This window comes from Halichoeres trimaculatus, unplaced genomic scaffold (genome assembly GCF_033239565.1).
Source record: "Halichoeres trimaculatus isolate MK-OKI-2021-1 unplaced genomic scaffold, fHalTri1.1 fHalTri1_scaffold_23, whole genome shotgun sequence".
Taxonomy (NCBI): domain Eukaryota; kingdom Metazoa; phylum Chordata; class Actinopteri; order Labriformes; family Labridae; genus Halichoeres; species Halichoeres trimaculatus.
In genome coordinates, this window is record NW_027437201.1 from 3,771,367 (window position 1) to 3,797,581 (window position 26,215).

At 39.9% G+C, this 26,215-nt stretch overlaps 1 protein-coding gene and 1 long non-coding RNA gene across 12 annotated transcripts in view; one reads left to right on the top strand and one right to left on the bottom strand.

The window, feature by feature from the left end:
• LOC141785563 (uncharacterized) overlaps positions 1–25,181 on the top strand; it is a 138,734-nt gene extending 113,553 nt beyond the window's left edge. The window contains exon 3 of the long non-coding RNA XR_012597537.1: positions 25,087–25,181. This is a non-coding gene — a long non-coding RNA (uncharacterized LOC141785563). The remainder of the gene's footprint in view (positions 1–25,086) is intronic.
• Positions 1–25,757, bottom strand: part of LOC141785562 (calcium-activated potassium channel subunit alpha-1a-like) — a 145,894-nt gene extending 120,137 nt beyond the window's left edge. For 4 of the 11 annotated variants that reach the window (XM_074663920.1, XM_074663929.1, XM_074663931.1 and 1 more), the window contains exons 1-2: positions 25,384–25,755; positions 2,675–2,818 (exon numbers count right to left, since the gene is read on the bottom strand). In XM_074663920.1, coding sequence (XP_074520021.1) covers positions 2,675–2,818; positions 25,384–25,617 — 378 coding nt within the window. In that variant the 5' untranslated portion in view covers positions 25,618–25,755. Of the gene's footprint in view, positions 1–2,674; positions 2,819–25,383 lie in introns of all 11 variants that reach the window. The other 7 variants (XM_074663928.1, XM_074663919.1, XM_074663927.1 and 4 more) reach the window with 5 other exon arrangements.
• Positions 25,758–26,215: the final 458 nt, after the last annotated feature.

Genomic DNA, 26,215 nt, shown 5'->3' on the forward strand with positions numbered 1-26,215 from the left:
TAAAATATATCAAATGAATTCCCTTTTATTACAAACTCGACACTGTAGGTTCTTTGTATATATCATATAGTATTTTACAGCTCATGTCATTTAAAAATCAAGTGGTGAAAATTATCAAATATTTTAAAAATGTATGACTTTTATAGAATTTATAGAATGTAAATAAGAGCTGGCTATTTTTGGTCACTTTGATGAAAAAAATGAGTTTTTATGTTTTCCAATCACTAAACAAAAATTTAATATGACAGAAAAACATTGACTGCTAATTATTTTCCAACACTGAGATACAATGCTGGATAAAAACCTAATTCGGATAGCGTTTATTTTTGGTAACAAAAACAAATTGTGCTTTTCTCATTTTATATACATATTGTTTTGTGTGATCTAACAGGAGTTTTAAAGGTTAAAATTCTAAATTTAAATAAAAATTTTATTTTAATAACAAAGACTGGAAACAAATGTTAAAAATCAATTGGTGAAAGTGACCAATGTTTTGAGATTTATGACTTTTATAGCATTTTCAGGATTTAAACACTAGGTGGCCATTTCTGGTCACTTTCGTGAAAAAAAAGGATTTTCATGTTTTTCAGTCACTGCACAAAAATGTATTACAACAGCTAATTATTTTCCAACACAAAGATACAATGCTGGATAAAAACCGAATTCGGATACCTTTTTTTTGTAACAAAAAAAAATAAAAATGCTTTTCTCATTTTATATACATATCGTGTTGTGTGATCTAACAGGAGTTTAAAAGGTTAAAATTCTGAATTTAATTTTTAAAAAAAAAAGTTAAATAACAAAGAATGGATCAAATTTAAAAAATCAAATGGTGAAAGTGAATAAATGTTTTGAGAGTTATGACTTATTGCATTTTTAGAATGGAAACAAGATGTGGCCATTTTCTGTGACTTTTATGGAGAGAATGAGTTTTTATGTTTTTCAAATACTGCACAAAAATTAAGCATTACTGCTTATTTTTTTTCAACAAAAAGATACAATAATGGATAAAAACTTAATTCAAATAGCATTAATTTTTTTGTTAAAAAAATAATTCAATGATTTTTTTCCTTTTATATACAAACTGTTTTCTGTGATCTAACAGGGGTTTAAAAAGTTAAAATTCTGAATTTAAATGAAATTTCAATTTTAAACACTGGAACAAATTACAAATTTTAAGTGGTAAAAATGAATAAATATTTTAGGATTTATGACTTTTATCAAGTTTTCAGAATATAAACTAGAGGTGGAGATTTTATGTGTTTCAGTCACTGCACAAAAAGTTAAGATGAATTTCAATCAGTGTTGCTGTTAATCAATTACATATTTTAGACCGTGTTATTATTTACACAAGACTTATTGGTGCGACGCAGCATAAATATTTTTTTAATAAAGTGAATTTTGAGGGGCTTTCCAACAGGTGCATTGTGCAAACAAACTAGGATTTAAGGGTTTAAAAGTAAATAAGATGTCAATATTTTCTATTTTATGGCAAGAACTGATGTTGATTAAGACATTTTGCTGTACATGTAGCCAAAATCACAAAATCCCCCAAATTCTGGGTCCCTCTGTTAGATGAGCATTTTCTGCCACAATCATGAAGAAAGGGTTGTGTTGTTTTTCAGGGCCAGAGGGTTAAACGTGTCCTGACCTTTTTGACACTACTCTGGATTTTGAAATCAAAACATTTGTCAAAAAGCAGAAACAATCTCATACAAATGTGCTGATTTTGTCCCAAATCCACTTCCCATGCGGTGTTTTTCACAGTCAGAGAGCAGAACTCGTGACCGAAACTCACACTGGCTGAAAAATACTTCTCCTTTCACTTCCCTCCCCAGCAGTAAACACCCGTTTACGTCCGAAGCTAAGAGCTTTGTTAATTTTCCACATCAAATCATAATAATGAATGAGGCTGCAGAGCCAACATCCATGATTAACAACCCCTCACTCCTCTGAGCCAAGTGGAGATGCTGCGCCACATTCAGAGGGGAGTGGGTGAAAGTGGGATCAGCCCCCCGAAGCACTGCGGCAAACCTTGGCGCCTGACTCCCACTCATGTCATTTTATTCCATCAATCCTTCGTGCTGCTGCTGCGGCTCTGCCAGGAACTTGTAGCCAATTCATCAAACTCTCATAAACTGAAAAGTACACACAAGCTAGCAGCTAGCGGCTAACGTGGTCAACACAGCGTGATGTCTCCATGGGGCTGAAGGCCGAACACGCCGCCTCCTTCCTCCTGTTCGTTCGGCATCATGGGGTGAATGACCTGAATACACTCCTTAAACCTTTCCTCTTTGTTGCCCTCACTTTGTTTTGATTAATCAGCCTCCCTGTCTGAGAGATAAGCCACGCTCTTCAAAACGTTAAATTTATGCATCAGACAGGCAGAAATAAATTCGAGGAACATTCAAGCGTGCCTGAGTTGTGGCCTGTCTGATTCATTTCCTGTCCCGGCTCTGTCTTATGGTAACAAATATTTTCCAAGGACAGATATACTACGCTGGAGTTCAACCCCACCGCCGAGCTGTCACAAGCGAGTTTGGAGGTGACGGTGATCGGCTGTCACGCTGCATCTCGCTGACGTCTCAACGGGCAGCATGCTACGTGTAGACTGAAGTAGCTGGAGACGTCAGTCAGAGATGAGACGCAGGATGGTAACTGAATGTGAACTCACCAGGACTCTTCCAGTCAGCGTCTGAGCTGATATCATGACTCCAGCCCAGTCTTTCACTGAGGTCATCCAGCCCACCTCGCTAGCCGCCGGGTCATCCTTGTCTGTGCGCTTGATGCCATCGCCTGTGGTGAGCCGATGGACCTCCTAAAGGGAATAAGATAGAGGATAAAAATCAGCATAATATCTTCAAGTTTTAAGTTGTCTTATTGAAACTGAGAAGAGAAAACAGACCCTGGAAATAGAATCTATTTCTTTCAAACTAGGGCTGAGTATCACCACTGATTGAATGGATTTCACCATCGATTCACTCGGTCTTGAAAAATTCTGTGCCAGGAATCCATCTTCTTCTTTTTTTTTTGCTGCAGCATTTGGGTACCCTGCCCTGATGTTGACTTTGGAGGACAGTGATCGCCATTTCATCAAGTCCAGATTATACAGAACATTCCCAAAGTGCCCACAGCTTCACTTTTTACACATTTTGTTTTTACAGCCTCATTCAAATATGAAATAAATTAAGTTTTTTTCCCTGAAAATTCCGCTCACAAAACCCCATAATGACACAGTGAAAAAAAATTAAGACACCACATGTACATTAGTATTCACAGCATTTGCCCTGAAACTCCAAACAGAGCTCAGCTTCATCTTGTTTCATCCTCGAGTTGTTCCTGCAGCTTGATGTGAGTCCACCTGTGGTTAATTAATCAGTTGATTGGACTTAATTTGGAAAAGAACACACCTGTTTATATAAGGTCCCATAGGTCACAGAGCATGTCAGAGCACAAACCAAGCATGAAGTCAGAGGAACTGTCTGTAGACCTCAGAGACAGGACTGTCTCCAGGAACAAATCTGGGGAAGGGTCCAGAAACATTTCTGCTACTTTGAAGGTCCCAATGAGCCCAATGGACTTCATCATTTGTGAATGAAGAAGTTCCTAACCACCAGGACTCTTCCTGGAGCTGGACCCCCATTTCAACTGAGCGATCAGAGGAGAAGAGCCTTAAGCTGCGTTTCCACCAAGCAGTCCGGGTCGGTTCAGTACGGTATGGGACGGTTTGGGACAGTTAAGCCTGATCCCGTTTGCGTTTCCACAGCAAACTGTGCCCTCTCGTGGTGGGCGGCGTGTAAGCCGGATGCAGGAAGCCGCAGCTGGTAAACAATAGCGGGACGCCGTAGCAGCTTACCCCGCTATTAAATCCAACAAAGAAGAAAACGCGACACAGTAAACAAAGAGCACGGATGGAAGACATGCAGCATTTCGTCCTCTCTGTGATTGTCATGTAGCTCTTTGATACAAAGTGAAATCAAGCTTCGTTTCAGAGAAGTCTGTGTGCCGCCAGGAGAAATGCAGCCGCTGTCGGGGTAAGTGACGATTCTTTTGACCAATCAACCGTCTGCAGTGTGTTGCTCCACCTCCCGATAGTGGATCGGTTCAGTCTGGCACCCATACGAAAGGGTCCCAAAAAAGTGGGACGGCTCGTCTCGGTTTTTAAGGATCCATCCCGGGATGAGTCAGTGGAAACGCCGCTAAAAGCGCACCGTACCGAGACGAACCGACCTGGACTGCTTGGTGGAAACGCGGCTATAGTCAAAGAGGAGACCAAGAACCTGAAGATCTCTCTGTCCGAGCTTCAAGGTTCCTCTGGAGGAGCTTCCAGAAGGACAACTATCTCTGCAGCAATCCACCAATCAAGCCTGAATGTTAGGGAGGCCAGACTAAAGGGACTCCTTATTAACCAGCTCATGGCAGCTCACCTGGAGTTTACCAAAGACCCCTGAAGGACTCCTAGGCCCAGTGACACAACATTTCATCTAAAAACTCTAAAACGCAATGAAAAAATACTGTGTTTACATGGAAATGCTGATGGACTGAAAACACTGTAGTAAGCATTCCAGGCCTGCAGGTGGTGCTATAATTGTCTTGTCCAGACGCCACCTTGGGAGATCTCTACCGAAATAGAGTTGACCCAATCATCTAGTGTTTCGGTAAAAACTAAGAGCATAAGTGGAGCAACAGATGCTCATTTTGTTGAAAAACAGTCAGCAGAGACAGCAGTACATGCACAACACGGTAGTCCGTGACGATCAAAACAACGGTACTGTTGGACTGTTGTATGCGCTTGCGCGGAGCATAGCATGGCGTCAGCGTTTTCACTGAAAGAGCCAGCTTACTGATTACACGGCAACGGTGGCGGCAGGGTTTTAGGAAAAATCCCACTCTGGAGGCCTTTTTCAAAAGTTTGCATTTTAAACACCGTTTCCTAGCAAACGCGAGGCCAAAACCCAACAAAACTTTTGCGTTTCACCCTAAAACAATTGTCATGTCAACGGCTCCTTAGACAATGAGAATGAAAATCCTCTGCTCTGATTGGACAAAGATTAAACTCTTTGGCATCATGTTTGGAGGAAACCAGGCAGCGCTCCTCACCTGGACCATACCATCCCTACAGTGAAGCATGGTGGTGTCAGCTTCATGCTGTGGGGATGTTTTTCAGCATCAGGAACTGGGAGACCAGTCAGGATTGAGGGAAAGATGAATTCAGGAAAGTATAGAGACATCCTGGATGAAAACCTGATCCAGAGACCTTTAGACCTTAGACTGGGGCAATGGTTCATCTTTCAGCAGGACAACGACCCTAAGACCCCAGCCAAGATATCAAAGGAGGGGCTTCAGAATGACTCTGTGAAGGTCCCTTTGGAGAGATCCTTGTGGCATTATATCAAGAAAGGAATTGAGGCTGTAATTCCTGCCAAAAGTACATGTGATTTATTTTTTTTTTTTTTTAATAAATATAGAAAAATTTTATCCCGTATTTTTAAAGGGTCTCATACCTAAGCAGGTGAAGGCCTCACTGACTCCCAGGCCCAGTCGTGTACAGCAGGAATGAAGATGAGCCGTCCATCTTTATATTTAATCAACACTCTGTCATTATGATGGACACTGGTACATTACAGTCTTCATCGCAGTCATCGCTTATACACTGTTGGTGAGATCAACTTTAATTCAACATAAACTGAGTTTAAAACCACCCACAGAAATCCAAACTATGTAAATACCTCCTACATGATTTGATTGACGGATCTGAAAGAAACACAGCATGAATAACTGCTCAACACCCCAAATTACCACTTCAAAAACATAAACGCCTCATTCTTTACAGCCACCACGCTCAAGGCCTCCGAGCTGAACCCACGCACATGCATGCTCACATGCTTACAGTAAACATACAGAGTGAGAGCAGCACACACAGACTCCAGGAGTGTATCCATGGCAGCCACTGAGCTCCTGTTGTTTCTGCTCCACTGAGTGGGCTGCCTGCCTGCCTGCCTGCCTGTCTGTCTCTCCACCTGTCTATCTGTCTGTGTGCTGGGACTTGTATGATTCTCACTTTAGGAAATCGAGACAGGACGTAGGGGTTAGCCCCAGACTCAAGGCTAACACAACTCTGACTCTTCACCCTGTGACACCCTGCTCCTCTCTGCTCTGACAGTGTCACACATCACTCCCCCCGAGGTCTCTCCCACTCAGGAAGGATTAGCTGATGCACTTCACGGAGTAAGACGTTCAAATTAACTACTCACACTTCAAAGCTGCAACACTTCACAAGTTTCCATAAATGTATACACCATGTGCACAGACTACAGCCGTCTTTGTAGTTGTGGTGTTTATGTCCGAGATCCCAGCCGGCCACATGCTGCAGGTGCAGACTGGGCCTTTGTGTGTGCCTGGGTGAGGACATCAGCTTCAAAGAACTCCAGGCACGCAACTATGCAACATGTGCTCCACCATAAATCAGACTGAAGCCGGACAGAGAGCACAACCATGACCAACATAAGACTACAGCAAGAACATCAAAACCCATTTTCATAAGCAACAAGTCGATGTAGCTTTGAGCAGTTCCTAACCCAGCAGGAGGAAATGGAGAATTTGTGGGGACTATTTTTAGCTGCAGATTCGAAGCAGAGTATTCAAACAGGATAATGATGCATCCAGGATCATCCTAAAATAAACCACAGGGCCCGCGTTCATCATTAGGTTGTATCTTCCTCTCTTGTGATTACATTCTGAAATCTTCACGTAAATAAAACTGATTATCCACACACATAATGCCTGAGAAGAACAAAATCATCATCAAATGCACATTTCACCGTAAAACATGCATCAATCTGCTGCTGTAAATAGTCTCCAGCAGATTTACATTAAGAATAGAATAGAATAGAATAGAATAGAATAGAATAGAATAGAATAGAATAGAATAGAATAGAATAGAATATTCTTTTATTGATTGATCCCCCTTGGGCTGAAGCAGAACAAAATATTAGGGCTGAACTGATCTGATCTATCAAGCAATGTGTGTCCAAACTTCAGTGACAATAAAAACAACTGGGAGGTTGCAGATATTAAAGCCACTATAAGGAGTTTTTCTCTGATTCTGAAACAGTGTCACTGTTGCCGCTTTTCTGACCTGTATAGCTAAATGAGATTTTTAGTAAGAGAAATGTCATTCCTGTGAATTCTGTTTTGGTCTGATTCTTTGCGGATAAGGCGAGTCCAGGGCCCTGTTCTACAAAGCAGGATTACTGCCTAGCGTGGTAGCTTTGAGGATAGGTTCAGGATTCCCTGTTCTACGACACGGGATCACTCCTCAGCGAGGCGAGTCTCCATGGCAACATACGCTGAACGGCTAACCTGCTCCTACCTACCTGCTGGTAGTACATGACACTTTCTACAGGTAGTTAAAGGGAATGAAGAACTCTCATTGCCTTAATAAGATCTTCAATGCCAATACTTCTGTTCCATGAAAATATTTTATTGCACGAATTAAAATTGTGACAGGAATTCATGTAGGGCTCATGTGGGCTACATATCACACAAAAAAAATGTTAACTCGATAGGAATGAACAAATGAATAAATTCATCTAAGAAATAAATTAGGTATGTTGCATGTTATAGTTAGAGTACATGGTGAACAGTGCTATTTCAGGGTGATAATGGCACAAAAGATTTTATTTGCACTACACTTACACATTTAGACTGTCAGCAATTTTCTGCCAGCACTCCTTCCGTGCTTTAGCAGCGGTGACGGTGTTGCTTTTAACGTTAATTACATGTTTCACCTCGTCATACTTCCTCATGATCACCTCCAGCTCCTCCTGTGTGGAGTATGCGGTCCTTCTCTCTCTGGCCTGCTCTGACGCTCCAGACTGCTCCATGTTCGCAATTGGTCAAATGCAGCGGGCTCCGCCTTATTACGTGCACGCGCTCATTGCCTAGCTGGATCCACTTATGAGGTTGATAACCAGCACCGTAAAACCGTGTAGTGAGACCGCCGGCTACCGCTCTCAGTTAAGCGAGGTAGCTCCAAGGCTATCTCGCTAGGCTGAACCTGCTTCGTAGAACAGGGCCCTGGTGAGTCGGCACTCATCTGGGAGTGGCACATTGTTAGTAAACAAGCAAGACGAGTTTTTTTTTCTTTAAATTAGGGCTGAACTGATCTGATCCTGGTGCCAGATATCAGCCAGATGCAGATTCAAAATGTCAGACCAGACAACAGTATCCACAATATCAAATCAAGTCTATCTAACACAGTTCTAGATTCTTCTGTGCTTACCCAACAAAACGAAACAAAAACCTGCATGCACTACCTTAATTTTGTCTTATCGTTACATTAAGGAATTGATAATGTTAAACCAAAACTAGGCCTCAAGGGTTGCTTTAATTTATTACACTTTGAGGACATAAGAGAAAGAGAAAACAACAGATTCACTTTTTTTGCCTCTTTTTTCCCCAGTTATTTCAATCAACTTCAGTCCTAATCAAAAACACCAATTATTTTATTATTTTTAGTTTTTAACATTTTAATTGCCATTTGTATTTTCAATGTTGTGTTTACCATTAAGAAATGTGAGTGAATTGTTGAACAATGGAAAATGTGTCCCATCTCATAGTAAAAACAGAAAAATAAAAGAATTCAAACTATTTTTCTAAAACAAAACCCTGAAATTAGAGAATGAATAACTATATTGTGTAATGACTGTGTTTTAAAAAAACTGTGATTATAATGGAACTCTATGGGACATTTTAGTCCTCTAAGTAACTGAAAGGGTAATAAATTAAGAATCCGACACTGCAAAAAAAAAAAAAAAAGAATGTATCAAAATCAGCTTCATTACTATTCTGATGTATGTTTAAGTTTGATCAAAATAAATTCCTAGTCCTCAAACATATATCCTCTGGAAAATAAATCAGTTTGTTTTTTGTGTTGGTTTAAAAAAATAAATAAAATAAAAACACTGGCATCATGTAATCAAATAGCCATTTATAGAGTTTAAATAATTGAAATAGTTTAACATTTGGTGTATATTCAACTAAAACTGGGGTTGGCTGAAAGTTTTAAGCAAACAAAGCAGAAAAAAAATGTTTTTTTTTATTTTTTAGAAGCATTCAGTAGAGGACATTTATTTCCTGTTAACCTCAAAGGGTCATAAATGTCTCTCCAGTGTGTTGTAGAAAAAAATATGAAATCTAAATTTTTAAATTATTCTATGAAAACACCTACTTACCAAATATTCCATGTTGAGTAACATGGCCAAAATTAAGGCCCAAAATCAAGCAGAAAATTACCAAAAAGGACAAAACAGTCCCTGATTGCCCCTGACAGCCAGTATTGAATTGTATCGATATTGGGTGATATCAAAGCCCAGGTTTCGGTATTGCTTCCCGATATTAAAAAGTTGCTCACTGCATCCTCACTGTAATAACAGACATACACAAAATGCCAAACTTTCAGGATCCAACACTGCAAAATGCAAATTCTTGCGATTTTCTAACTAGTCTTAAAAATTGTTCAGGTGTATTTGTATGATATTCATGTAACATTGCCTATGTTGGAGCAGGATTAAAAAAAATTACATGAAGTTTTGTTTGAGACAGAAAAAACTCTGCAACAAGGTTTGCTAGGTACATTAGCTCAAAAGCTATGTGCTGGACTTTATGATCACACAGGCTTGTGGATGCTCCACTGCCTTTTTAAAGATCAAAGAGTTAAATTGTGTCCACGTTAGCATAACCAGGCACACACCACAACACCAGAGCTGTAACAGCCAACACTAAACTGGTACACCTGGTGACTTTTTTTAAGCTAGCTTACAATCATAAATCGGAGTTTCAAGTTTTGTCTTTGTTGCGTTTAAGTTAAGAAAGCAAATCAATACTTCACCTCATCGCCATCCATCCTACAAAAAGATACGGCTGTCCCAAACATCGGAGAGTAGCGTTAAAAAAAAAGACCTGCGTCCCATTCATTGGCTTCAACAATAAATGGATGCTTTGGCTAAAACATCAGCAACAACAGTGAGTGATGAAATGATGTCCCCCCCCCCCCCCCCAAAAAAAAAAAAAAAACACTCATCACAACATGAAAACTCCTTATAGTGCCTTTAAACTTTGTTTTCTTTGACTGTTCATTGAAGATAACCAGCTTCTTTATTCAACCAACTGTTCGGAGCCTGGAGGCAGAGAAAGGGCAGAACAGCTAATTATCGCTGGTTTTATGGCTGACATAGATAAGGAAATTATAATAAACAACACAGCCGTGTTGCTTTTAATCGCTTTGGGAGGTTAATGGGGGTCGAGGGCACAGAGGACTTGTTGTGCTCTCACAGGAAAACTTGTTTTCAGAAACAAACCTTTGGTGCTTTCTGGTGTTTTGACAGGATTTGTGAACCAAAAGATTCAATATTAGTAAACCTCCTCTTTAAAGTGAGTTATCAAAACAGCTTTAATAGCTTTAGACTAAAGATTAAGTTTAACTGAGTCATGTTTGGATGAACATGTAAAGAAAAGTGAAACTTAGCAGCAGCAGTTCAAACTGACCAGTTATAATGGATGTGTGTAACTCAAACACTGTCACTAACACAGTTCAGAGAAAGGTCCATCAGAGCTAACTGAATCAACATTTATTAACGGCTGAGTAGGGAAGCATGTCAAGAGCCCATAATGGCCCATATTTATGGATTCAGCAGAGTCTATTATGTTAATTATTGTAATTGATCGGGGTCGTGCGGAGTCCTCTTCTGTTTTCTTGCTGAGTTCTTTGTTCAAGTGGTCAAAAATAAATGAACAGCTCTGCTTTAAACTCCTGTTCACTGCTCAGTTTTGGTGAAATAAAGATGTTACAGCTCCTGTCATCTAACAGGGGACAATCCCCAACTTACAGACCCAAGAACAACCGACCATATCTGTTGACCACTCATGGAGATGACACTCCTGTATTTCGGTCTTTAACTTCTTAATAATACATCCTGCTGTGATGCAACCCCAGCTTTTCCCACCCCTGCACTCGAGCTCACATTAACACAAGCCAAGCACTCACACACAACTAAGAGCTCCATTTCTCATAATCCCCAGACATTCATTTACCACCAGTGCTTTACTATTGATCACTGATATTAATAGCGGGTGGTTACGTTAGTACTCTAACAGCAGTATACTAACAGTTAGTACATGAATAAGCAATACACTATTCTGATTTTAAGCACACAGATACATTTCTCGGTGCATCACTAATCGTTAAAGATCACAATCTCAATTCACACATGTATGTGATCTTATTTCTTAACACGCATACGTCATAAGCATTTTTTTCACAGCCTGTGTTGTAAATAAAGCTCCCCAAACACAGCACCACCGCTGCCTTCTCCTCAACCAATGGCAAAGCGTCTTTACAACACGTGAGCATGCTGCTGCAGTCGGCTGCAGTTAGCTGAGGAAAGAGTGAGTTCTGAACGCTCCACTTGCATGAGAAGGGATGGGAAACAAAAAGTGGTTCCTGTTAAGAGTCGATAAGGAAATGTTTGAGTCCATGGATAGCCTTTTTGCTCGACGATTCTTTTGTTGGTTTTTTTATATTGCACCATAAGCTGCTGTAAGTGCCAGAGCTGCTGGACCTACATCGACTATTCACCCCAGCTAGCTTAGCTTAGCAGATGATAACAGTTTCCCAAGAAAACGCTGATTCGGGTTTTTTTTAGCTTGAAGCTTTATAGATAAGCACTGAACGCACAAAGAAAACATTCCTCTCTCAAACGAGATTCCTAATAGAATAGAGAACGTAACACTAGCTTGATGCTAATGTATACAGGAAATTACATTGGTATGCTAGCGGTAAGCGTACATTGATATGACTGGTTTTGAAACAGAATTTCAGCTATCATCAACTGTGCTCCTGTGCCTTCGGGTGTGCTGAGATTCTGCATTCATCCTTTGAACTCAGCTTTCATCAAAGCAACATATCATGATAACAAACAAGACTGAAAACTCCAAATGTCAAAATACTAACAAGTAAATGATCCAAACAAGAAGAGACAAGAAAAGTTAGTGTGGGCTCATGGCTGACAGAATAACTATGACGAGTTTCCAAATAACTCAAAGTGTTGTTATAACTACTTCGAGACACTAGATGGCCTCAGTAAAATCTTATCAATACCTATGAACAACCATTTAAATATTCCTTTTTTTAAAGTTTAATAGTGCAAAAAACATGTTGTGCAAAAAAAAATACCAGAGAATCATGATTTTAATTTTAAAAATTTTTAAATAAATAAAGAAATAAAAAATAAATTGCAGTTCACATTTTTGCCAGAGTTGTGTAGCCCTAGCTCTGACCAATTACAACCTTTTTTAAATGAAAAATGTAACCCTCAAAAACTTAATACACCTTGAAATATAAAATACAAACATTCCCTAAAACATATCAAAGTTGACCTTTCACCAGACCCTTGCTCGTGCAAATGACTTATTTTACACCTTGAAATGTAAAAACACGTTCAGCATGATATTCCATAATGGAGCCCACACACCTACACGCCGCACTTTTCCAGTATTATTACTGAGAAATGTAATCATGTTGTAAGCCATTAGTCAGTCTTTAACAGTCTGTCCACAAACCCTGCAGCACCTTCATGTAACAACGCAGAATAATCACTTTGGCTTCATTTGGTAACTAGTGCAGCCTTAGTGAGGAATCAACAGGTAGCAGCTGGTTTATTATTCACTCGTCTGTGAAACGCCCGCGGTTTCAGAGAGTGTGTTTGACCATGTAGGGTTAATGGAGGCTTTTACAGCAGTTATTTATACTATGAATTAATTCTCCAGGGCTGCTAGGTTATGATAGAATGGGAGCAGATTTATCCTGTTTCTTAGCTTTTTTCTTGTCCATGTTCATTGTGTGCTATAATCAACTGCTGCGTCTCAAATCAGATAGTGGTACCTTGCCATAACTAATGAGTTTTTTGAGATATGAGTCGTGTCTGGGCCAATTTTTTGCTTTGAGTTGAGAGCTTAAATTTAGGTTACAAGCAAGCTTCAGATACAAACACCACAATGAACACTTCAATATCTACCCAGCATCCTGTGTCTCACTTATTCACTTTAAGCAGTTAGCTCTCAGTGGAAGCATCAGTGTTGGGATTGCATTTGTTCAGTAATTTTGCAAAACTTTCAGACTTCATTCAAAACAAACATTGAACAGATTTTTATAGATAACACCTGCAGATGAAAGTTGGAAAGGATGGAAGAAAGACCAAAAATCAGGGAATAAGATCCAGTTATTCAGTTCAGCCTTTCTCCTCCACCTCCGTCAGCATCTTTGAGTCGTCTGATCGTCAAGTTAAATTCTGAAATCACTTCAGTACATTCTATTATAGTGTGTTCTTATACAGTATTCCTTATTTGTAATAACATTTTCTGTATTAAAAAACATATAACAACAAAAATATACTGTATATAGGGGATCCAGAACTGAATAATGGCATTTCAATTCATTTCAATGGGGAAAATTAATTTGACATATGAATAATTTGAGTTACCAGCTCTATCGGGAACAAATTAAACTCACAAGTTAAGATACCACTGAACTTCTGTTTATGATCGTTCATGAAGTGCACTGCGAACACTCTGCACTTACTAGAAAAGACAGTCATGATGTCTCAAATCAAACACTGCTGCTTCGCACTTTCCGGAAGTGATGATCTTACTTCACAACCGTTCACAGCTGTTCTTCTGCTGTTCATTAATTGCAACCACCGTGCACCGGTTGAAACATTCTTGCCCCTTCTGCTATGTCACCATGTTGGCCACCATTGAGAGTGGGAAGTGTCTGACATTCCACACTTTGTACTTGTTGACTGTTTTGAGTGACCAGCTGAGAAAACAAAGAGCACAACATCTTACCGTACTGTCAGTGTGAACGCACTCATGCGCTCAGATCAGTAAATACACCTATGGGTGTACGTGATTTGAGGCACAGCCTAGTTCTTTGAATTTCAAACATCAGAATCAATAAAATCAAAGTGTTTCCAGACATGTAGGGTTATGAAGCAGTCTTAAAATTCAGCTGTTGGTTTAATTTATCCTTTCCATCTTCCAAGCTGGCACAAGCAGTATCTTTGTTATTCCTCCTGTTTCTGTAAATTTCTCTCTCCTTTACTCTGATCAGTTTTCAAGGAGGCTGTAATGATCAGTGCTGAGTCCGTGCTGTGGATTCACCCTGATTTGCTGACTGCTAATCCTCCTCCTATCTTCAGATCAGGGGATGCTTTTTTACTTTTTTGGGTCATTCTTTTGAAATCAGTGGACTGAAATGCTATCGACACGCAAACATGACCATAACCATGATATCATTCAGCTCCTTCTCTGTGGATCAACAGATAAAATGTGACGTGTGGCTTTGAGTGAAAATAAAACAAATCAGATACTTGAGCACCATCTTAATGTATGTTAACATTTAAAAAGAATAGACCCAAACTTATAGGATCCCACTTTTCACAGTTGCATGTTTTTGAGACATGAAGAGACATATCTTATGACATTATAACCTGGCTCTCACCTGTGGAAACACAAGCTAGTTTCTGAAGTAGCTCTAGCATTTGAGTGGGAAAGAGGTGCTGGTTTCCTCCCTCCTTAGGCCATGTCCACATGCAGCTGGGTAACTGGGAAAATGCATATACTTTTATGGGTTTAGGCCTGTCATCCACAGGAAACCGCAGTTAAACGCCACTAAAAAAATGTTTTGGCCAAAGTGAAGATTTTGGAAAACTCTGGTTTCATGGTTTCATGTATGCAAACGTCACAGCTGAATGACATGGGGTTCATCCTGATTGGCTGGTGCAGGTTTCACATCTGAAAAAACACTGCCGCATGGGTTTGGAATAGGGATGGGTACCTTTCACAACCCTAATCCTAACCCTGACCCGGTACTTGGTAACCAGTGTCAGTAATTAATGGTACCAATTTTCGATACTTTTGTCTGTGCTTATGTGGTAATAAATATGTTTGTTTGTTTTTTAATAATAAAAACCCAAAGTTTTTCAATTTAACATTTTAATTTCTCAATACACAAACTTGCAATGCTGTGTTCATGTCTAGCATGGAAAATTGCCTACTCTTCTGTTCCCTCACAGTCACAGTCACAAGGATGCTTTTAGATACCTAAACATGGTACCAATTGATTTTAACTGAATCGGTACTCGGTACCATGGACGGCATTTGGCTGGTACCTATAAAAGTACCTTATTCGGTACCCATTGCTAGTTTGGCATGTTTCAAGCCCCACTTATTGGCAGATTAACCAGGTTATGTTTGGACAAAAGTATTTTTTAAAAATGAGGAAGGGATTTTTGTTTTTGGAATAGACCTGGCTACTTGTGGACAAAAGGCCTCAGTCAGTTCATTGCATCAGTGGCTACATTAACATGCAGTCATTAGCCCTTTCATTCATTCAGAATATTCGCAATAGCCTGGTTGTACACGGCCATGTAAACACCAATAACCTTTTTTAAAAACCAGAATATGCTCATATTCTGTTTTTTAAAAACCTGAAAATCCCCCTGGGTTCCTCCTTTTCTGACCTGAATATTTGCTCATGTTTACACCTATCAGCATGTCCCTATCCAAATAAACATGAATTTGTATTCTGCGCATGTTCAGTTCGCAAGGAATCTTGGTCTTTTGAGTACAGATAGTCTGCCGTGCTGCTGCTGATGTTGTTGCTGTTGCTATGGATACAGCAAGAAGTGGGAATGTCGCACATTGCGTCACTATTTTCTCTGTGCGTCAAGATGTCGTCCGTGCATCGCCTATTTGATCGGGACATCATGTAAACAGGAATAACTTAGTTTGCTCAAACATGTAAACGGGCTAATCTGATTGTTTCAGAAACTGGAATATTGACTACAGGTCAACGTAGCTAGTGTCACCTTACCTCTGTATCTCTATGACCTTCAGTCCTCATGGCTGTGCTCCCTATGAGTTTTTGGGTATCGCTTTATATTAAGGTCCTGTAATAAGCATTAATAAGACCTTTGTAAGTACTTATAAGATACTTATTAACATTATTATTTGTTTATAAGACTATATAACTGCTTAATAAGTGTTTAATGAGGTCATTGTAAGGGTTAGACGTGAGGCCCCACAGGTTAGGTTTAGGCATGGGGCCCCGAATGGTTAGGTTCAGGGGAAGGGCTGGGGTAGGGCTCATGAGAGACAAAAGCAAAAGACAAAAAACAAAGAGGGTTAGGGTTAGGTTCCATATAGCTTATAGATTAAGTTGTCTTGTAATAACTATTACAATGACCTTATTAAACACTTATTAAGCAGTTATATAGTCTTATAAACGAATAATAATGTTAATAAGCATCTAATAAGTACTTACAAAGGTCTTATTAATGCTTATTACAGATCTTAATATAAAGTGTTACCAGTTTGTGTTTTAAAGAATATTTAGTTTTGCCTGAATTGGTTTCTCTTCACCTTTTGTTGAACCCGTGCTGATACCTTACTATTTCACTAATAACTGACAAAGCTCTGGAGGGTTAATTAAAACAGGTGTGAGACAAGACCCAGGTGAAACTAATTAGCGCAAATAAAGAGGCGGGAAACAAAAGAGCAGGAGGTCAGACTACACAAGACACACAGAGAGCAGGAACTACTAAATAAAACAGGAAACAAGTGGAAACACAGAATACAAAACAAGAGGTGGAGCACAGAATGAGACACAAAGGAAACCTCGGACATAAACAACACGTCACCAGGTTCTGTGTCCTCAGGACTGCTTTAGCAAACTTGATGAAAAGTTGGTGCTTTAAGGAGCCAAGGCCTTCTGTCGCCTACATATGGTCTTACAGACTCGTTGTGCTGCTTTTCCCTCCTTTAATGAAGCGATGCAGGCTGTGCTAAGAGAAGCCTCAGATTAGTTAAACAGGCTTAATTGGCACCAAGCTGTTATCCTTCCACTTTTTAATGAGCGAATACAGAAAAAAACATGGTCCGTGGCATTTTTCACGCCAGCAAAGACAAAGTTTAAAGATTCATGATCTGTGATTCATGACATGCCTCAGTTCAATTATCTATAAAAGGGCTCTAATGTTGATTTCATCTTAAGGTCAGGAATCTTCAGCGTGAGGATGGAGAGCTCCGTCTCTGACATTCAAACCTCTAATTTACCCCTGCGTTCAAAGGCCTGAATGATTCCTGGTCTGGTGGTTCTGTGGGGTTAAGGAGTCTTTACCCGGGCTGTATTTTTAGCAGAATTAAAATAGACAAGATTCATTTTTAATGCAGAAGAAGAAAAGTTCTGGAGTTATTACGCCCACTCAGGCATCACGTCGACTCTTTGACACTGATCAATCGTTGAAGTCTCCAAATTTAGGTTTCACTTTCTCCCCAAAAACCCAGAGAGCATCTATCAGCAGCGCTGTCCTGCTCGCTGGGTGATCATTCCTCAAAGAGAAAGAGCATCAAACAGGAATAGAACATGTGCCCTGTGACACAATTTCTGCCAAAGCCGATGAATTATTCAAAAACGTATTAATACACATCCCATTATTTATGAATCAGGAGATACTCAGAGGGGGAAAAATATCTGGAAATATCCGAGTCCCAGAGCTGATCTATGACCCTTCATCTGAGTAAAAGAGACTGTTTCAGGTGGAGCACTTTGCTGTTTCCTCGTTTTCAAACTTAAATAGCATCAGGGCAGATGAAGTTAGCCTCCAGTCGGTGGCTAAATGCAGCATGTGTGTGGATGAGGACGATAAAGTGGTGGAGTCTGAGGCTAAAAACAGACACATGTAGTAGGTGATGTTTTTATGAATGACTCAGCTGTTGATGGATGTAAACACAAACTATTCTGAAAAGTTAAAAAAGGAGAAAACAGAAATAATAAATTTGTTAAATAAATCTTCATTGCTTTAAAAATCAGCATGCTCTGGCATCATTGAGATATTTAACATTTGTGTTAATCTGAGACCTGTTGGACCACAGATGGTGCAGTGACAGCCAAGCTGCAGCACGCTGCTTATATTATGCAACATGAGCGGCTAACACAGGCGGTACTAATTGCATAATTACAAGACATGACACGAGGAACATGCTTTCTTTCTCATCCGTGACTACTGACAAGCTGAAGAGATGAAGGTGAGGTTCAGATGTTAAAGAGCCTCTGCTTTAATGTTTCTTTAAAGAGGGATATTGTGCTCTCCTTCATCTGATAAATATGGATATAAGCTTAAAATGAAGTCATGAAAAAGCAACATACCCCCTCTTTAAAAACATGCTGTGTGTTGAAGCACTCCTGGCAGTAGATTGGATAATGGCCACTAAACAAATCCGGCCATTGTTTTCTTCAGGGATGATTCCAGTAAGTGTATAAAATAAGACAATAATAACCTATGATGGCTGATGTTTTTCAGAATTCATGTTCATGCTCCACTTGTTGCTGTTTTGTGTGTTTGTGTGTAGAAAGAAAGACAAAACAGCAAAGTGCTGCTCCGCCATTCCAACTTTCTGACTCCTAATTCCCACAATCACCCCACAGCATACACACAGCATACACACAGCACGCACATGCTCATTCTCACAGCCTAACCCATGCACCTGACACATCTGAGGACGGTGAGTCACTGTGGGAGATGCACACAAGCTCTGATTGTGCTGGGAAGCATAAATATTGTACAAAAACAGCCAGATATATGTTCAGCAACATTCAAGAGCTCATCTGAAGCTCCTAACCCCAAAGTCAAGTCAAACAATATGAGTTAGTTTGAAAATAAAGTATGTTTATATTGTGCTTTATGGACTAAACAAGTGCCTCACGTGAAAATGAGATTAAAAAAATAAAGCAATTTAACAAAATAAGAGGTGAAATATATTGAAAGTTAGCAAAATTCCAGAAACAAAATTCCAAGATTGTAATTGTAATTAAAGATGTAGGTTAATCACCAAAAATCCACCTAATTTAGCAGTTTGCCGCTTCACTTTAAAGAGGGGTGACGTGCTTCTTAATGGGCTTTACAATCAGTCTATGGTACATCCCCAGAAGTTTTACATGATTCATAGCACCAAAGAGTGCTTTTGAAAACACCTAGTTAAAGCCTCTCTCTGAAAAGCTGCGTTTCAAGCCCCCCCTGTTCCACAAACCCCCCTTCCTTCTGATTGGCCAGCCTCATGCCCAAGGGGAAAGCTTCAAGCAGACCTTGGTGTTTGAGGCCTGTAACTCCAACATGAACCAGTTAGAAGATCACTATGTGATGACCTCATCATTTCAGGGGATCTCGTGAAGATTTTGCGCTATTATACCCTCTCTTTAAGCAACATGCTAACAATCTTGAGTTACCCTGCTAACGTTCTAGCCTTTGCTGATTAGCTGATTTAATCTTGGGCTGATGAGAGTGTCTGTAATCATGCAGTTCGTAAATAAAGGCAAACTCATTCATACATTTATCTTACACAAGGTGTCCAGCTTTTTGCTGATGTCATCCTCGAGATTGAGAAGCTAAAATTCAGTTTGAAGTTTTTGTGCCACATTTTATTCTTATTAACAATAAAAATAAGTCAAGTTGTTTATCAACAGTTTTATATTTTGGCAACAACTATAAGAAAACATAAAATGAAAATCAGAGGCTAACATTCAACATTAGCTAGCATTAGCATTCAGCCACATTCTAGCTAATAACACCAGTTTAAAGGATTACATGTTTATATAAGCCTTTAATTTCAAGCTAATCCTGCTACAACACTTTTAGTAGCTTAGACAGTAATGCTAGCTCAGAGTTGACTGTTTGCTAAAGCTAACTGTTGTCCAACTGTAGCTAACTTTTAATTAAATATGCTGGTTTTCTTGAAGAGCAGTCATGTATGCATCCAAATTTTTTGCTATATTTTGCAATTTAGCAGTGACATGGTAACTTTTTTAACTTTGCGTAAAGTTTTGCAGTTAGCAGGAAAGCAAACAAAAAATAGTTTTGGTTTTGTTATTTTTTCACTCAGTGAGTTTGATGTCAAAAGATAATGTACCAAAAAAGTTAATGTTATGGCAACAGTCAAGTTGTTGGTTTGTTTCAACTTTTATATTTTCTGAAACCATAGTTTGACAGTGTCTAGCATTTGGCTAATGCTACGTCAAACTCCCTCCTGAACAAACTCTTACAATGGAGCTCTGAAAAATAGCAGCCACAGCTTGTCATCCTCCTGCTCTGAGTTCAGGGTCATTTACAATGAACACAATTCCTCTCTTCCTCCTGGACGGATAATAGGCATCATTCTTCAGAACCCTACAAACACAGAGTTCATCGATTTCCATCAGACTTGGGAACGCAGAGCCACAGACAGAGGCAGGCCTGGTCTCAGCGATGTGAGAGCTGTCAGAGCAGAGAGGAGAGGAGGGCAGCGAACGCCCCACAGAGGGCAAAAACAAAGTGGAGGAAACGGATTATCAGCTCCGCTCCATGAACAATGCTCTGAAAGCTGCATGTTTGTGCTGCTAATGACGGACTGAGAGGAGGGGGGCTTCCTCCAACACAACCTGCCACATCTCACAGCACAGACAACTGCATAACACAGAGAGATTTACTCTTATAATGAAAGCCTTTGCTTGCTAGTTGCTTAGCAACAAAAGTACTGATTCATATGGCACATACGGCGTGTGCGCCTGACACTGCATTTCTGACACTTATGAGGAATTCTTGGAGGAGAGACAGCGGGTGAGAAGGAGAAGAAGGAGAAGAAGAAGAAGAAGGAGACAGGGATGGAGTTTGGAATGAACGCCAGGAGAGCAACAGAAGCAGAGGGAGGGAGAGATAGAAAGCGAAAGGATGACCCGTCTCTAACTGACTCCCACTGAGTAGCACAACAGGTTGGTGGAGCTCGCAGGATTCACTTGGCAAAAATGTGAAGAAGCAGCACACGAATCCGACTGCTCTCTTGTGTTTGCACATGCACAGCGTTCGCCTGAGGACTCCAAAGGAGAGGAAAAACCTCATCCTGATCTTTCACACTTTTATTTCTGTGCTGCTATAAATAAGACTTGATGCAAGCTGAGGGATTCTTTTCAATAATGTCACTGGAGCTGAAAAACTGAAAATATACAGATCTCTCAGTGAAATCCCTTCTTTCTTCCTGTTTCCTGCATGTTAAAGCACGCTAACTTCAGAGCAGACATCAGATAAATCACTGATGGCAGTCATCTCTGCTCACAGCCTTAATTATGACCGGCTTCATCCAATGCATCAAAATGATACAGACGTCTCCTTTAAAAGGTCAGCCCCACCCTGCACACGGCCTCTGCCATTTCCCCCTCCCATCCCTGCTTTTCTGAGAGTCATAAAGAGGTTTGTTTCTTTTTTAAACCCTGTTTCTTGATTTTCAGTCTACGACGGAGGATTAAGGGCATGTTAGAGAGAAAGAAGTTAATTTACCAGTTAATCTCATAAATGTACAAGAATTAAGTCATTATCTTAGTCTATAGTTGACCAGAAGATGTATGAAAAATATGAGATCACATGTGTAAAATGATTTTGATGTTGCTACACCTCTCCTGGGTGAAGTTATTTCATATTTCTGTATCAGATTTAATCGGTGCTGCAATTTGCAGGCGCTGCATAGATGAAAATAAAAGTTCTCCAGCACTGAGGATGGCTCGTTTAGAGGAAAATTCAGTTATAGCTCGTAGTCTACCTCGCTATGATTGCAGAGAGGTGTGGATTTTGAAAAAGCATTCTTCCACTGTTGAGTTATTGATCGGGGGAAGCCAAATCTGTGAATATCTTTCTAACTTTACCAAAGCTCTTCACAAAGCCCCAGTTTCTTGGAGTATCTATCTTTTTAAGGTCTTTATATTTATGACAGTGTTACGCTGATGTGCCAAAAGATGAATAATTCCTGATTTGTGAAACTTTTATGAAAGTATAACTTCACAAGATGCTTCATGTTCCTCGTTTTTTGTACAAAACAGACAGCCGCTGCTCTCCTGATAGCTTAACTATAGACCAAACCAATGAGTTTAATCTCATAAATTAATCGCATGAATTTATGAGATTAATTCATGAGCACTTTGCTTTTGGTTAGTATGACAGGTGCTTTATAGAGGTTGATTGATTGATCAATTGCATGCTTGTACTAGAGATGGGTACTTTTAGTGATACTGACTAAATTCTGTCTGTAGTACCAAGTACTGATAATGTAAAATCAAACAGTGCCATGTTCAAGTACCTAAACACATCCTTATGACCATGAGGGAGTGGAAGAGTAGGGGATTTTCCATGCTGGACACGAACGCTGCATTGCAAGTTTATATGCTGAGAAATGAATTTTAAACAAACAATATACACACAAATAATTTATTACTACATTAACAAACACAAAAGTACTGAAAATTGGTACCATTTGCCATGTAGGCCTACCAGGCATCGTGTCCCTGTATTGTTTGAAAACTTGAAGGTACCCATCCCTTGCTACTACTCCATACTAATTTTTCCAGTCCAAGCATAAAGATAAGAAATTTCTATTTGCGAAGCTCGTTTCACCTTCTTCTACAGGACTTGGCCACATCTCTTCAGATCAGTCTTCAAGCATTTCATGGGAATGACCAACAAGGTTCAACACTGTCAAAAATTTTACCTGTAGACTGAAAAACAAATGGATGAAGTTTCTATGACATCACCCATCTGTTTTGCATAAAGAGTTTTGAAGCATGTGAATGTCAGAAGCCATATTGGATGTGGTATTCAACCTTGTTTATTTTAGCTTGGTTGAGGCAAAGAGGCGTGCCTGTAGCTTCTTCACAGAGGGCTACAGGGCATGCTCCTGTCAGTCAAGTCAGCCATGCCCTTATATGGGCAAAAACTTTTATGTTTGATAACGAGCTATGAAAAAATTCAGCCCCCCATATAGCATGTGCTGAAAGAGAAGTTAGCGCTTCAGACCCAAACTGTTTTTTTTGGACCAGGCTGTACACATATTTATTAATTCTGAAAAAATCAGCGGCCAGCCTCAAGTGGAATCTTAAGGTGCTCTAAGACATGTCCTTAATGTGTTAAGTTAGTGAATCCTGGTTATGTCCTGCCACTCATCTACCAATCAGAGCTAACGTAACCTCACTCTTCATTTTATTGATAGACTCTCAAGTTTGAACAGACCACTGCAGAATAACTGCTGACTGTGGGTTGGCGTCAACATTAGCACAAACAGCCTTTAGCTTGTGCTCTATCTCTCTCCTGTTTATCTTTCTTCTGCTCTTCTGTCCTTTTTCTGTCAGACAGTTAGGCTCCAGTGTCCACCATCACTACAAAATTAATCACAGAAATCGTTTTTCAGCAATTCAGCTGGTGTGGTGGGGTCATCGGGACAACGAAATGGTATTTAGGAATAACCTTTTTGGTGCTGATAATCTCATTTTAAAGTGTGGATTACAATCAGGCATATATCTAGATGAGAGACTTTTTCAAGATCACTTAGAAACTCCTCACACCCCCTTTAGATACTGGAGTTACTTCTCATTTCTGTGTGTGTCAGAATATTAACACCTGTACTCATGAATATAAAAAGTAAATGTTTAAAAGGTGAAAGAAATCTCTGTGTGAATAATTATCAGGAACCTCTCACCCTTTAGCTCTCAGTTTTTAAACATGAGGAATATGAAGTCTACTTAATTTTTAACCCTTCAATATTTCATTCAAGAAAAAAACATATGTTTTTTTAAAATGTTTAATTTTAATTATTTGTTGTTGGAGCAAAAAATAAGAAACAACAACAATTAATCAGAAAATGATTTCAAGCTGTAGAGATGTCTCAATCAGGTTTTACTCAGTTCAACATATTTTCACTGAGATGTCAAAAAATGCTTTACCAAACAGTCAATCTGATAATTTGTTGAAACAAAACAAAGCGTAGCTTTAAAATTCTTTCCTTTGTTCCTAATGATGAGAAAACTTCTGCTGATGAGCTTCAAAACAAACTGATGTAATGAAGAGTAGTTTTTAATGAAGGACACACTGAGCTCCCGCTGTAGGCACCTCTCATTTATTTTCATAATTAATCCCATGGACAACTAAGGCTTTGGTGAAATGATAAAAAATAAATTACAGTGGAACATTAGCACTTCTTTTTTTAAGTGTCCACTCTTTTACATAACTGTGAGTCCATCTCTGAGGACAGGAAGTGGAGTGTTTTCAGCGTGACCAGTTATTCAACTAAAAAAGTTGTTCTAATGTAAATACTCACAGGGAGGAGACAGGATTATCAGATATAACAGAGGTGTAGTTTATAGAAATTCAAGTGGCAGCTGATTTTTGATTTATTAACTATTTCAGCGACTCATAATATCACATTTGGAGTTTTTAATTTTGTGTTTACTTTGTTTTTGTTTCTTTCTGTAAGCTTGTATTTTCTTAATGTGAGGCACTTTTCTGTCTGTGAAGATGTCTATAGATAGATCTATTAAAGATAGATAGAAAGATTACTGAAATTAATACTTGACAGAGAGGCCAGGTGGGAAAATATTAGGGGAGCACCGATCACAATTTTCTGTCCGATTATTGATCTTTAAAAAGCCCGACCTGCCGATACCAATTTGGGCTGAAACGGATTTCCATTTTTTTATTTTTTTATAACTGACAGCATATACCTTTAATGTTCCAATCTTATTTTTTTGAAAATCATTGAACAATACCTGTGAAACAATAAAATCTTTATGTTTTAACTTAAACAACCAATGAAGTGTCCTGAGTTTTAGGTCTCAGAGCAAAAAGAAACAATGGCTGGCTGTCAGAGCTTCCCAGAGGTGTATAAGATCAGTTTCATATGTAAGGATGGGCCAATCACTGATCACCGATCACTGATCACCGATCTCCCAAAATTTAAGAAATCACAGATCGGCCAGCCGATCGTGCATGTCTAGAAAATATGTTTTTGTTTGGGATTTTAGGTGAACCAAACTTTTATGTAAAGCTGTGTTAAAGAAAAAAAGTTTGTTTTTAATAAAAGGAAAAGTATTGACTAATAAAGAAATACAAAATAGTGTAAAATAAGCTCATACTCAGGGACACGTGTCAATAAGTCAATTTTTGTTTGCTGTGTCAGTTTCAGATCAGCCCACCAACAAGTGTCAGCTGCACCTCCAACTACACCCAGAGTTTCACGGCGTCACGTCGCGTAGTGTGGAGCATCACCTCAGAGTAACGGTATGTGTCTCTCTTTAGTTAATTAAAGCGGGATTAAACAATCCACTGTGCTCCCTGTGATACTGATTTCATTAAGAGCCTGTTTTATAAATCAAACTGGACACAGTGGCGTGGCGCGCTCCCTGTGATACTGGACCCCGCTGATAAATAAGTCATCCTCTGAGGTGTGGTTCCTCCGTGAGAGGAGCGGACCTACCTTCTTCTTGGCGTTGCAGTGGCAGCACACAGTCCACAGGTATTTCAGAGTCCTCCACAGCAGGATGATGAAGAGCCCCCCGAAGAAAGTGACCATCGAGGAGGCGAGGAAAGCCCACCACATCCGCTGCCCGTTACTGTCACAGGGCACATCTGGCGAGAACGGGATGATCACGTTCATCTTGGAAATGTGGATGGACGGATCCGGGATGAATTTCTCCCTGTTTTTCGGCATTCTGCTCACCTGTCAGCCCCTCCTCCTCCTCCTCTTCCTCCTCAAACAAACACAAACAATCAAGTCAGCTGGGATTCAGGCTGCGCTTTGGGGACCTCGAGCCAGCGCCCCCTGATGCCCCCGCGGCTCGGCCATGTTTGAGTCAGCCAGCCAGCCCCCCCCTCCCTGCTCCTCTGGCCTGGCTGCACAAGCCGAGGACGTAAAAGTTGAGTTGACAGCAGACACGCGCACAGATGTGAAAAAAGAGAAACTTCCCCCAGAAACCGAGCGATCAGCTGTGCGCGTCACGATGCGCGTTCATAACTGGAATTACGCGCCATCCTTTGATCCGTGCGTTAAAAAATAAATAAAAGAAATCACATTTTCTGTAAAAACTACACTCAAACTTCCAGAACAGTTGAGAAAAATCAAAATGAACTGTTGATTTTGTGGAGCTGGGGATGTTTCGTCCTCCGCTCCGTGTGTTGACGCGCTGCTCCACCTTGTTCAGCAGCGCAGTTTTCAGCGGCTCCGCACTGTTGAATGTCCTCCGCGCGTTAGAGCTCGCACTTCATCGACATCCTCCCAAAGAGACGCTGCTTCAAGGAGCAAACAAATA